The following is a 14,899-nucleotide window of genomic DNA, read 5'->3' on the forward strand; positions in this document are numbered from 1 at the left end:
AAACTGAAGTTCAACATGAATTTACCTCTCAAATAGGGTCATTGGTTACTTAAATGATGGCAGTCTGTGTGGTTTACATTGCGATAAAGCCATATGGGAAAATTGTCAAAACTTTTTGACTTTTTGAAATAATTTGGCTTGTAGTTGAGTGGAAGCAACATCCTTTAAAACATTAAATAAAAGCAGAGGCTTGGGAGTTAGTTTCACTGATTTTTTTTTTTTTTTTTTTTAAGGCGGGGTTGAACCACTGCTTGTTTAAGAACAGAGGGGAGAGAGAAAGTGACCATTGATTATCAGTACAATGCAGTCTCATGTGTTCAGTCCTTTCTGTGTGTGTGTGTGTGTGTGTGTGTGTGTGTGTGTGTGTGTGCTTGCCTCAGTACTGTGACTGAATTGGCTGATGACAGAGTTGTTATTCTCTGAACGAGACCAGGGGGTTATACCAATTGTTGGAAATGTGATCACTGTAGAAAAAGTCTTTTGAAATATCATCAAAGACTTGTAACCTGTATGGCCTTCATTTACACTGTACGCTATCACTCTTTTTCTTTAATGGTCTGCGTGTTCTCACTGAGCCATAGCAATACTTTTGTGTTTGACTTCTCTGCCTTACAGGGAGCAACAGTGTCAAGGAAAGTCTGGCAGGTATTACTCCAGCTCCAGCTCCTCTTTATATGATGGCATTTTGCAGCAGTTTGTGGCTAGACAGCTGTCAAAAAAGCTGGTTGGGGAGGTGTTAGGAAAAAGCTTTGTGGTCAGACAGACAGGTATGCTTAGTCTCAGTGTTATGTAAGGTAAAACCAGGAGACAGCACTAAATGAAAGGTGAGACAGACTGAAGATTACAATTTTGATTTCGATTTTTGATCTATAATAATAAATGAATGCAAAAAAAATGATAAATTAACTATTTTGCAGGTTTCTGAGTAGGACAGTAAACATGAATGTTAAAATGACCTTGATTGAGAAATGGGAAGTATATACAAGTATGAGTAATATAAAAGATATCACAGTACCTTTTCATCTTGTAAATGGTGATTAACACTAAACTTTTAATTAACAAGTACAAGTAGATTTTTAAAACATGTAAGTAAGTAGTATAATTAAACTTAATTGCTACTGAGCAAGTGAAAAACTTGCCTCTCCAAAAGCTTGGCTTTTCAGGAATGAAGAAAAGCAGATTTCTTTTCAGACCATGCACCGTGCATTTTTGTGTGGCCTGCAGCAGTGGGCGAGCCCCACAAACACTGATGTCCATCACTGAGTCACTGACTGAGCGATGAAGTTACACCATTGTTTGGCCGAGTGCTGGAGGTTCCCTGTTGGCCATTGCCCTTTCAAAATGAATCGTTTTGTATCAACTGCAGCCCATTCCAAATTTATCACGTTAAGAACAGAATATCTTGCTCCTCTTGGATAGAGGACTTCTGAATTCACTGGCCAGACCATTTTGTCTATCCACTGACTGCAGCTCTTTCCAAATTTATTGCACGCTAACAATGGCGTATGACTATCCCTGTAACAAGCTGGCCACAATTTCACACATTGACTATACACAGTCCAGCCATCTACTAGGTTTTGACTTAGTCTTGTTTGCTCTGAAAGGCTTTCAGAAACCATGCATTGTAGAATTTCCCCAACCCACAAAGGAGCATGTAATCCTGTAACTGGAGTTAAAACTAAAAACATCACCAAAAACCACAAATAGTTCTGTTTTGCCACTTCTTTTTGTCTTTAAGCATCAAAGACAAATAGATCACTAAAATAATTCAACTTATTGATGCCAATAAAAACCTTGTATCTCCAAAATCTTGGCTTTTGGGAGCTAAGAAAAGCTGATTTGTATTTAGATTGAATGACATGCATTTTTCATATGGAGTTTGAGAGTGGGTTCAGATACCCAGGCGCTGTAGAATTTACTCAACCCACAGAGGAGCATGTAATCCTCTTTTGGAGGTAAACCTAAAAACATGACAGCGGCAATGCATTCTTTCAGAAGTCACCAGTGGCCGGTGGCGTGTGTTTTAACCTCTGATGTCCACGCAGGTACTCATTCCTCAGAATTTCATCACCAACAGGAAATAATACTGCTGCTGCTCTGATTGGTTACAGGTCTGATCCGTCTGCGCTCCAGCCCGCCTCCTCGCCTCCAAGGGGTTGAGTACGTCCTGAACATCACCGCGACAGACGACAACGCTTCAGGTGGACCGCAGGCCTTGTCATCCACAGCCCAGGTCATAGTAGGAGTGGATGATGTAAATAATAACAAACCTGTCTTTGAGAAGGTGAGACACATGAGCACACACACACACACACACACACACACATACACACACACACACACTATCATTAAACCTCATTTAGTCTTGCTCATTATCCGCCTGTGTAAAAAAGCAATAAAGGTGTTGGATAAGCATCTGCTATCCCCCTCGCCACACAATCCTGCTTGCCTGCTTGCTTTTTTGCCCCTCTTTCTCTTCTCCCAGTATATCTCAATGGCTTATCTCCTTATTTCCCTTACTGCCTCCCCAGCTACTTCTCACTCTCATTCTGTTCTTTTCCCGCTCTCCTTTTTCTCACAATCTCTTCTCCTACTTCTGTGTATCCCACCCAACTCTGCTCTTTAACTCCTCTCCCCGCCTCCCTCTGTCTCTCTATCTCCTCTATTTATTAGCCTCTATCTCTCCTCTCTGGAGGAGCGATTAGCCGGCTCGACCCCGTCTCTACTCCCTACATCATCTTGGTCTTTTAATTAAAGCTTTGAGAGATGTGGGAGAAATCCCGGCCGTCCCACTCTCGTAGCGTTCTGCCTCCACCTGCTTTTTTCTGCCCATGTCTCAATTTTAAATGAGGTGACTTTTCAAGGCCCCCTCGAGGTATTGCGAGGCGAGATTACGAGCGAGGCTTGCTGAGTAAACCTCGCTCACTCGCTCCTGAGGGAAAGCAAACGCCAAGTGTTTCCCTTCGGCTTCACCTGTTGGGAGGGACAGACAGGAGGGATGTGAGGAGAGATGAGAGACAGACAAAAAAAATGAAAGAGCAGAAGAGCGGGAGAAGGGGCTCTGGTTCACAGTGTTTCATGTGCTCTGTGTGCTCAATTGTTTCTCTGAGGACTCTCCTACTGGCTTCGTGCTCCAAGTCTGTGTTTCATTCTTTTCTTTCTGCTGGCGAGTTGCCACTCACAATGGACAAACAAGGCATTTTTCCTTCTCTGTTGGAGCCAAAATGGGACTGAAAGAATACAAAATAAAAAAAAAAAATTAAAGAACAAAGGAAGCAAAAAATGGGAAAAAAATATATAAATGAAGATAAGAAGAAGTAAAAAAAACAAATGAAATCAAAAGAAAATAGAGAAAAGGCAAGGAAAAAAGATGGAAGATGAAAACAAGAAGACAAAAATTGTCAAGTAAAACTTTTTATTTTTGTGTTTCAAGTCAAAGACGGAGAAAGAACAAAGGATTGAAAGAATAAAATACAAAGGAGGAAGGAGAAGGGAAAAGAAAGAAAGAAAGAAGGACTAAAGAAAGAAAAAAGTAAGCAGAGTAGAGGAGTAGAGGTTTCTCATTCAGCAGGACGTCCGCGGTCAGTTGTTGTTTCCTGTCTCTTCTGCTGCTTGTGCTGCTGGCAGCCAGCAGTAGGACATCGAAACAGAGAGGGCCTTTTATCCTTTTATCTTGTTTTGATGCCCCAGTCCCATACCATGCTGTAGTCTCTCTGAAGCTCAGGGCTAAGTCAGTAAGTTGAGGGAGGGAGAGAGAGAGAGAGAGAGAGAGAGAGAGAGAGAGAGGCCCAGAGGTGTCTCTGATGTAGCCAAGTCCTGAATATTCTCAGTGGTGCAAACATTTGTGAACCACTCAGCATCAGAACACACACACACACACACACACACACACACACACACACAAAAACAGATTTGCACTACTATTTTTGTATGGAGCATCCACCGAATATCCTTGTTTCTTAAGCCTCAGCCCTCAACATTTAACCTGCTCTCATTTCAGTTTTGTTTCTATATTGTTACCAAAGGTGAGTCACTGTAATTTTGGACATCATATATATCATGTGAAACAGGATTCAGATTCAAATCCTAGTTAGAGTGAAAAGTAGTTTTATTTGATGGGGGAAGCAGGATTGCTCCAAAGGCTGTCTTGTTTGATATTTTTATTTATACCTCCTTTTTCAGCATAAGGTCACCATTAAAGGTACATTGTGTTCCAGGAAGTGAAAGTCATGGGATTTTTTTTTTTTTTTTTTTTTTTTTTTTTCAAATGTCAATTTCATGAGGACTTAAAATTCAGGTCCTGACCCAAAATAACCTTAGTCTTACCCCTTACACTAATCTACACTCAGCACCAGCTAAATGTTCTCATTTTTGAGGACATCCTCATCTTTGTGTTCTTGAAAAGGCATTTGATCTTCGTAAAGACAGGGCTGCAAGATGACACCTTTTTTCTCCTGCTCACTGTGCCTCTCAGGTTGTCTCTCACTAACAAACACACACATAAACTTTTACAGAGACTCACTATGGGGTCCCATTAAGGGACCCAAATATGAAAAACTGAAAACAAAACAAACAAAAAAAAAGCAAAGAAAAACAAAAAAAAAAACAAAAACAAAAAAACTAAACTTGGCAGTATGAGCCCAGCCAGCCACTGAGGAGCAGTGGGAAATGAGTGGAGAGAGGGGAAAAAATAGAGAGGAACGGGAGGGAGGGAAGGGGAATTGCTGGAAGGCAAAAGACAGAGGTAAAAAAGCCGAAAAGACAGGACGCAAAAGAGAGCGAAGTTGGCGAGGATTGCAGTGGGAGGGAAGGTATGAGGAAAGTGAGTGCTAGGAGGGAAACTAGTTAAGGCTGAAAAGGAGGAGAGGGAGAGCAGTGGTGCAGGGTAGAGGAGTGGAAGGCAGAGGAGGAGAGAGGAAGAAGGAAGGAAGAAAGGGAAGAGGTAGGCAGTGAGCTAACAGGGGCAGCAGATACAAAAATGAGTTCCCTTGTCATTAATTAGATGTCAAAGGAAAGCATCAAAGAGCGGCGCCGGTGGATTCCTTCCCTTCCTCTGTCTGTGGCACATCAGCATCAACGTTCCAATGAGACGGAGAGAAAAAAGACGGAGAAAGAGATGACGGAGACAGAAATTGAGAGAAAGATGAGAGACGAGAGGGAAATTAGGATAGAGAGCGAGAGAGCGAGAGAGAGAGAGAGACCCAGGCAATGTTCAAATGAGGATAATAAAGCTTGGCGTGTCTGTAACAAGCTGTGTGAGAGACAATATTCTTGAGAAACAGTACCTGAAACGCCTACCTAGCATTGCACAAAGACCTGTAAGCTCTGAATAAACCTCTGAGATTATGACAAGTATTTGCATAGTCTTACAATGGCCGCGGAGGCATTAGACGCATAGTGTAGGTGATTCACCGACGTAATGTCTTTGATTTAGGTGCAGTGTGTAAGTTGCGTCCATGTAGTGTTGGCTCGGGGTGTAAAAGATGTCTGCACTACACCTACGCTCCACTACATTTATTTTGAACGAGACTGTGCATTTTTGCCTCGGAGAATCTCGACATTTTCATTGTTGCATTGGCTCCGAAATGCTGGAAAATAACTAACTTAGGAACAGCTTTGTGTCTTGAATCGTCCGCCGAGCCTCCCCAGACCTTGGACCGTGTCCAAGCCGAGGTTGTAAACATGAACTTATGTCAGGTGGAAGGTAGACGCTCCACGTAGGCATTGCAGGTACCAGCTCTCTATTGTGGGTGTTTAGGTTGGTATCCGCTGGGTTCTAAGCATCTAAGCATTTCCAAACGGATAATGCTGAATATTAGACAGGAAAAGGATCCGAAAAATTTTGCCAGTATCACAAAAGTTTCAACCCATACATGAGGCATAATTTTTTTTCGGAGAATACAGTGAATAAATAGCAAAGTAAATACATTTGTCACACAAATAATGACATTTTGACTGTAAAAAAATTTTAAAAATCCATCCACTATGACCTCCCGGAAATGTCACTGTTAATGGTGTTGTCCCTCCTTTGTGTAGGGCTTCTGCTGTAATTTCATGGCCTTAATAGTCGGTACATGAAATCTACTTTTTTTTGTCTTCAGGAAACTTAACTTACGCTGTCAATGTAGAAAAAAAAATAAATAAATAACAACTTGCATGGAACTAATGAGTCCTTGAGAGGCTTTCCATCCATCTACTGAATGTTTTTTTCATGAAGAATATTTATTTGCTTCAACCAAGCTGATGGAAAATGCTCCTAATTCACCTTTTATTATTTGTAACATTTAACTCAACATCAGCTTGATGCTCGAAATGGAAGCACAGCAATTGCCTCGTAAGCCGCTGGGGGCTTACACACTGGCCTTCATTTCTTGGAAGTGCCAAATTTCCAAGTTTAAAATGGTCAAAACATTTTGCAAAGAGCACATATTTCATCAGAACAGCACCACAATTCGAATTGCTTTTAGTATACCCACAATTGTGGGGGGAAAAAAAATAAATAAATAAACAAGACATAACTAGAACTTCCCCAAGCAGCTATTTATTTGAGCAAAAGGTGGTGGACACAGTCAGCCTGCTTTCTTTTTCCTTCTCTCCGAATATTGTGTCTCAGAATTACTCTTGTTGTCCTTCCAGTGAATAAATTTTCTGTCTGCTTTAAATACATTAACAACCTTCCACCTCCCACATGTTCTTACGTATGGGTTGCCATTGAAGGTACTGATCCAAGTTTCTGCATACTTACTTTACTGTGATCCCCTCTGTTCCTCCCACCTGTCTCCCCTACCCTCGGTCTCTCCCTCCTCAGTGTCAGCAGTACCGAGAGAGAACATCGGTCTTGGAGAACCAGCCAGCGGGGACGTTTGTTCTCCAAGTCCACGCCATGGACGCTGACGAGGGCTCCAATGGCAAGGTCACATACGGCTTCATGCACAAAGACTCCACTGTGCCCGCCTTCAGCATACACCCCGACACTGGTACTGCAACACACACACACAGAAAAGTGCAAGCGCACACACACACACACATGCACACACGAAGGCACGCACACATTTATCGGGAATCCAATGGGAATTCTGATAGTATGCATTCTCAGTTCCCTCTAGCGTTTTAGCGTGTGCATCATCCTCGATGCAGCTCTACAAGACTTGCAGGGCATCTGCTAACTTCATCAAGTTCATGCTAAGACTTTTTGTGACCTTCAAAACGCCAGTTAGAATGAGGCATAAATGTGCATTCACCGCTGAGATAAAAAATAATAATAATAATAATAATATAACTGCAGACATTGTGTGAGTGAGTGAGCTGAGGGAAGACAGAAAAACACTGCCCCCAGAAATCACAGCGGTTTCAAAAACATCTAAAGACCTTTAACATCGTAACTTCAGAAAAAAAAAAAAAAAATCCTGCCATTTGTAATCCAGCCGTACCTTTTTGTTGTGTTGTTTGAAGTTTTGTGTTTACAAAAAAGTCTCAAGTTCATTCACAGATATTACAAAGAAGTTAAACCTGATTATCTGCTGTTACCGAGCTGTATCAATAAGCAATACGCTTTCATCTTTGCAAAGGCGAGCAGAAGTAAACAAGTGTGCCGGTGCTTATGTGCTCGTACGGTATGCGTATTATGCCACCTAGCATCCCTGTGGGACCGTTTCCTTACTTTAATGCAACAAAGTGATGTGCCTCGAAAAGTGTCACTCAGGACTAAACGAACGCACGGTTCTTATTAATTGCTAGGCATCAACACTAATAATTCAGCATCACTGTTGCACACACTCCCAGTCTACTCGCAGTTTTGTAAACATATTCTCTTTCATGGGCAGCAAAAAAATTGCCATCACTAGATCTGTAATGTTAAAGTGTCCATTTTAATCTAATTCTTTTTCAGTAACTATACGCTATATATTGCACCTTGATAAAACTGAACAAGGTGCATTTAATGTTTAACATGTGATTATACGTTTGCAAGGACACTAGGATGAATCTGAATTAATTAATGTTGGCAATTATGGTTGGCAACACTGTTAGGTAAGGTAGCATTCTGGATACAGACAGCAAGGGGGATTTTTTTTTTTTTTTTTTTAAATTTTATTATTATTTTTTTTCCCCCTCAGGAACTATTATAGCCAAATCCCACCATACAAAGAGTCTTTGGTGTCTGGAAAGCTCTGTGGAGAATCCATTAGCAGCCACAATTGAAAGGCCAACGACTGCAGCAGAGAGCTTGAAAACTCCTGCATGATATGAGACACTTTCCGGTGCAAAACATTATGAGTCTGGGTCATGTTTGTGTTTTAAAAAAAGTCCTGGGTCGAGACAAAGATTTAGATTTCATGCTCACAAAAAACATGCCGCTAAATGTTACTGCACAACATGCTTTAAACATCTGTACGTGTGATACGTGGTCATACTCTAAATATGATCTCTGAAATCATTGTTTTCAGTCTATTAGGTGCTAGTTTAGGGGAAAAAAAAATGTGTCTCTTTATCCGTGGCCTCTTTCCTCTCCTGCTGAGTGCTTATCTCTAAGGGAACAGTGAAAATCGTTGTATTGGTAGAGCAGGATGCTTTAGGTGCCCTAGACCAAGCAGAGTTTGGTATCACTCCACTCAGCTTGATTAACTTCTCTTTCTCGGTGTGTCCAGGTGTGATTGTGACAGCCAGGAAATTTGATCGTGAGCGCCAGCGGGAGTACGCGGTGACGGTGACCGCCACCGACCAGGCAGCTGACCCGCTGATTGGCATCTGTCAGCTCAACATCCTCATCCTGGACCAGAACGACAACAGTCCCAAGTTTGAGAACCTCCGATATGAGTGTAAGTGTTAAACACACACAGTAGTATAAATACAGTCTAAAAGGATAATTTCGCTGTGTGTATTTTTAAAGATTATCTTCAGAGCACTTCAGAGCAAACCGAGGTACTGATGGCAACAACAAAACAGAGCTCCCCAAACCAACCTGTGTCTTTTGATTAAAGCCAATTGGAAGGTTGTGATATGTACATTTGTATTGTAACCAATACGCCCAGGGTTGAAGAAAACCAAATCTATTTTTTTTTTTCATAAACAGACACCAGGGTTCACAGAAACGTCAATTCACCTAAAGCATAAAGAATACACTTGCACATTCTCCTCTCCGCTCCTCCCACAGACTTCCTACGTGAGGACACCATGATCGGCACTAGTTTCTTGCGGGTTGCCGCTCACGACGATGACTTTGGCACCAACGCAGCCATCGCCTACTCTATGTCCAATGAACAGCCCGAGTACCTCAGGGTCAACCCACTGACTGGCTGGGTGTATGTCAACCAGCCCATCTCTCAGGTACCTACACACACACACACACACATACACACACATATATAGAGGCAAACCTAGAAGTGGCCAGACTTGGGGCAGACTTTCAGTTTGATGTGTGATTGCCCTGAGACCAAAGCCTACACCTTGTACAACAAGTTTACTACACTTCAGAGTTTGTGCTGAGGTGCTGACATCGAGGTTTTGCAGCATACTGGGCAGTGCTGTCACAGAGGCTCTTAGTGATACATAACATCTGTCTATTGAAAACTTTTGGTTACTATTTTATCTCTTTGGAAAAAAATGTGATAAAACAGTAAACATGATATGCCTGTCCTACACGCTAAAAATGCTAATAATAACAGTCCAGTGGCATTGTTTGGTAACTTAGTTTTGATGGCAAGGACTGAAGATAGATAAACTGTGATTTGCTACTAAGACATGGCCAGCGAGGCAAAGTCCATTTGGATGGAAGTAGTTTATTGCAGATTATTACAGCAGAGGACCAGAGGCCTGCAATGCCAAGGCAGCCTGAGTATGTTATCATGGCCTTTGTGGAGCTCTTCCTTGGCATCAGGAGAAATATGGCTGCTGACAATTTTTTCACTTCACTGCCCCTCACCCAGATGCTGCAAGCAAAGAAAACAATCTTGGTGGGAACGTTGAACAGGCAATAGAAGGGATTGCCGCCCAGTGTGCACAAAACAGGAGTCCACGCTTCGGTTCAGCACCACTGTGATGAAAGCCTAAAAAAGCAACACTCACCATATACCAATGCCAACAGCAATGAATGTCTGGATCCTCAGCACCGTGCATCTAACAGTAACACTTGGCAACTTCCCAGTGACTCTACGTGAGAGTGGCATACTAGAACATATCCAAGTTTGCAAGAAACAGAATATTTTTCTTCCAGTAATGAGCGCACTTGCATGAAAAATACTAAACCGGCAAGCTCTGCCTACACTATTTTGTTTTAACCCTCACCAACAGGAAGGCTTATTTTCCTGCTCTGGCAAGAGCAAAGACTGAATTGTAAAACTGCAAAAGTCCAACAAATTGTGAAAGAAAACTTCATCTTGAAATAAAAGGTGCTGTAGGCTTTCGAAGAACAGTTACAAACAATAACTTCACCCAGGGAGTTGAGACGCGGTTCACCCAGCTACTTGTCTGTTTCTTTCTCTGCCAACGCAGTATTAGAGATGGTGAGTCAAAGTCAAAATGACTTCATCAGAAAGTGAACATAATGATGTCATTACAGTCTGTTTCCATTCTCCTACCTTGGGTAACCTCAAGCCCAAAACTTTGTTCTTTGGACCCGGGTGCTCAGTACAGCTTTAGGGAATCGAGAATGTTAGTGTAAGTCACTCTGTTTTAGTGCAACACCAAAGACTGATGCACAACGTAAGAATTAAGCAGCAAACATCTTCTCTTCTCTTCTCTTCTCATTTTTCTTCCCTTCTCTTATTTTCTTTCTCTTCTCGATTTGATTTTTCCACCTCCTCCACTGGTGTCTTATTGGACTTTTTCCCCACAGAGAACCTACATCACCAGGGAAATTGTGGCTACAGACGGTGGGAACCGCAGCAGTTCAGTAGAGTTGGCTGTCACCATCACCAACGTGAAGAACCAGCCCCCACAGTGGGAAAAGGACAGCTACAATGTGGTCATACCGGAAAACACCGTCCGAGATACACCCATAGTGGTGAGATGGGGCAGGGGTGGACTAGCACAAATAGAAAACAGGTGCAGACAATATGGTGCTCGTACATAGGTGCAGTCAGCTGTGCAGAAAACGCACATGGGTGCACTTGCACGCATACATGAAAACAGTATGTGTACCACTGTGCTCACAAATGCATGCACAAGCACCTGTGCATCAAGGCATTCATGCACGCTTTTTTGTACATGGCTATGTTTAATTGCACATGCACAGATGTATACATACATACACACACATGCAAACACCCAGGAATACACCCCCCTACACACACACGTACACATACACATTGCTCACCTACTAAAATGAAGGCAGTATTAGCAGTGAAGTGTCACTCTGCCACTGTGTCAACACAGTCTTTTATTTAAATATGATGGGCGACGCCTATTTGATGTGACTGTTCTTTAATGAATTGTGGAGTTAGACATCTACACATGTATCCAGAGCTCCCCTGGATTCAAACACACATGTAAGCACACACACACACACACACACACACGCACACACACGCACACAAATTGTAAGGGCATAAACTTGCATTGATCGCATAGACATGCAATCAATGCTTCACTGTTCAGAGGATAATTTCCTGCAGTGATGCTTCATTTTTATCTGCAATGTGGATGTTTCCAATCAGACACTGTTGGTTATTCATAGGCATTTACTTTTTTATACCACTAACACATTGAAAATTAATCGACAGAATTTCCACAGGATCTCTTCGAAGCTATTAGGTCCATTAAAGTTGATAATGAATATTTCAGAGCATCAGATGGAAATGAAAAGACAGTGTGTGTGTGTGAGTGTGTGTTTGTGTGTGTGTGTGTCGTAGAGAGAGGAGGAGAAAAAGAGACAGAGAGAGAGAATGAGGTCCCTACAGCACAGTGTGTTAATCGAGGTGGCAGATCAATGTTGATTTGATTGTTATGCGAAGATGTAATGACTCTCAGTGGGTTGTAATAGCTCTACCATGTAAATTTGGGGCTTTTACAGCTTAAATCAGCGCACAGGAACGTTTGCTAACTCTGCACGCCTGATAGGGTGTCTCATTACTGTAGTCGCTCTGCACCGTAGGTTGAATAGATACGGCTAGGTCACCCATAGGCGAGCTGCATCATATGCAAGGCAGTGTTTTTGATTTTAATTGGGGTGTATATGGCATTGGCTTTGAGTCGCCTCTCTTTAATTAGTTTAGGGAGAATGCAGAATTGAGAATGTGCCGTATTTCTCTTTGATCCCACAGGATTTCAGCGGGTCGTTGTCTAACAGTTTCGGACTTACTGTCTTAATATTTTTAGTATTCATCATTATGGTCTTTAAAACTGTGTCCTACTTTTTAGCTGCGACCACAAAAAAAATTCCGAACCTTTGGCAGCCACAGTTTTTGTCCTGAGAGGCTGAAATTTGGCGTGGAAGACAAGTGTGTATGTGTGATGATGTGTGTATTCATACCAACTGGCTAAAGCAGGGCATGGCAATGGGAGCGGCCTATCACAAAAAGGCGTGTAATTTCCAAATAGATTCACTGACTTGAGCAAGATTTTGTGGAAAGGTTGTTCATGAGCCAGAGGAACACTGATTTACTGTTCATGACAACCGGCAAAAGAGGGGGCGTGGCAGTGGGTAGTGGCCTTAACTTAACCCTAACCTTAACTTAACCCTAACCTTAACCACTGACACTAAAAAGCGACTTTTTCTAAATGGGGACACAGATTTTGTCACCAGTTGGACAATTGACCAATTACCCGGGTCTGAGGTCTGGTTTGTGTCCCTGAAGGTAGTCAAAAACAGACCCACACACACACACACACACACACACACACACACACACCATTTTGCCACATCCCCTTTCATAACTCAGAAACCGGCTGTCATAGAGCCTTGCAGGAGACGTCATTGGACTTGCTGTGCCCGCCCTATAGCAACCTCAACTTTCTACCTATGTGACTGAAATTTGCCATGGAGGTCAAGTGTTTGTGAGGTTGTGTGTGTGTGCATACATGCGTGAATGCATGCATATACATGCATTCACGTTGCAGCTACTGTGACTCTGAATGCCTCCTGCTGTAGATTTTCGGCAGCAGCCAACCTTTTTTTCTGTTCCATCTGCATTTTTTTTCTGCCTTTAAATATTGACAATTGCAAACCTGCACAGTGAAAGGATTGTCTGACTTGTGAATTTAGGCTCGCCCATCTCACCCAAAATCCTGGAGACCCCACAAGACACCAAAATCATCTCTTCCTCCCCTTTACAGAATGTCCTGGTGATTAGCTTTATCCCAACCCTGAGAAAACGAACACTTGTGGTAGCTGTGAGGCTGCTTAACTAATTATAAAGACGTTGATCTTTAACCTGCAAGGCTTGTTTGTGTGATCGGTAAAATTGACCTCAAACTGCACCAGAATGATTAACTTTCAATGGTTGTCTCCTCCCACAAGACTTTATAACTTGTTTTGTTTAGAAAGTGAGTGAAGTTAGCCAGACTTTATTTATTTATTCAAGTATTTATTTATTTATCCATCTGTTTATATTTGTGGGCTGCTGATTCATTTAAGACTTTAATCTAAGACTGAAATTGTGTTTATCATAACTTTTGATTCTACAAGTCATTGCATCAAAACAAATATGAACTTTGGAGTAACCCAATAAGACTTTTACTTTCATACACTGGTTAATGCTGATCATTTAGTCACTAACCATACTATAAGCTGGTAAGTGATACACTGGACAGAGTTTTCCACCGGAAACACTGAGATGATTTAAGCAATCCTCTTGCCAGGTAAGAGGACCAATGATCCAAACTCCCGATAAGAGTGTGAGATAATGGTGCTTGCAGCTATTACATTTGAGCTGTCAATTCACATATTGAAAATGTTTTAGACTAGATTTTTCAAACCACAGTAAGAAAGTGATGATGACAATGGGTCTCCAAGATCACCATTCATGAATTCCTGCAGAGGTACTCACACTAAAACGGGGGAACATCCAACCAATACCTGATCTTCTGATCTTTTTCTAACCAGACCATCAAAGCCACCTCTCCGCTGGGGGACCCCAGGGTGACGTACAACCTGGAGGACGGCATGGTCCCGGAGACCAACATGCCGGTTCGCTTCTACTTGACCCCCAACCGAGAGGACGGCTCGGCCTCCATCCTGGTAGCCGAGCCTCTGGACTATGAGACCACCAGGAACTTCATGCTGCGGGTTCGAGCCCAGAATGTTGCTGCTGTCCCGCTGGCGGCCTTTACCACCGTCTATGTCAACGTCACAGGTGGGCCACACAGTGAATGTCAATTATTTTTGATGGTGCTCGCATAAACAGTGTCTTCAACCCTGCTGAGGCCTGCCGGTCCTATCAGTGGGTTTGTCATTACAAACAGATGTTGCACTGGCTAGTTTTGTTCAAACCGACCGAGCATGAGTTTAAATTTTAGTGAGGATCTGTAAGGCTTCCAGTGCTACTGAATAAGTCCTGCAGAGATACAGGAAAATGTGTATAAAATGATGCACAAGACATGGATATATTTTCTGTTTGATGTAATGGTGCAGCCATAAAATCATGGCATCTTGGGTTTGGATAGTTCACTCAGTGTAAGTGTGGTGCAGCTTAAATGAAGAGCAAATAAAATATGTGTGCCACTCAGTCACAGAGTATGTCATTGAATTTCTATATTTGAAGCTATGCGAAAGGAAATTTAAGGGAAAATCAGAGATACAGTTTTTTGTATTGTATTTGTTTTTGTTGTAGACTGACACTTTGTTAATGCAAAATGCTCTCAACTCAATGAAGTCTTGTTCTTTATTAATCCCTGTTGTCAAGTGTAAATCTTGTAAATCCTGAGCACGTAAGCCATAACTCCTGTTCCTGTGTAAAGCTGCCAT

General features: G+C 42.1%; 1 protein-coding gene across 1 annotated transcript in view; it reads left to right on the plus strand.

Annotated features, from left to right (window-relative positions):
* LOC115376252 (neural-cadherin) overlaps positions 1-14,899 on the plus strand; it is a 376,719-nt gene that overhangs the window by 182,841 nt on the left and 178,979 nt on the right. Inside the window, exons 8-13 of the mRNA XM_030075748.1 lie at positions 2,112-2,284; positions 6,809-6,977; positions 8,646-8,816; positions 9,152-9,324; positions 10,832-10,999; positions 14,039-14,288. Coding sequence (XP_029931608.1) covers positions 2,112-2,284; positions 6,809-6,977; positions 8,646-8,816; positions 9,152-9,324; positions 10,832-10,999; positions 14,039-14,288 — 1,104 coding nt within the window. The remainder of the gene's footprint in view (positions 1-2,111; positions 2,285-6,808; positions 6,978-8,645; positions 8,817-9,151; positions 9,325-10,831; positions 11,000-14,038; positions 14,289-14,899) is intronic.

Source organism: Myripristis murdjan, chromosome 3, assembly GCF_902150065.1.
Source record: "Myripristis murdjan chromosome 3, fMyrMur1.1, whole genome shotgun sequence".
NCBI lineage: Eukaryota > Metazoa > Chordata > Actinopteri > Holocentriformes > Holocentridae > Myripristis > Myripristis murdjan.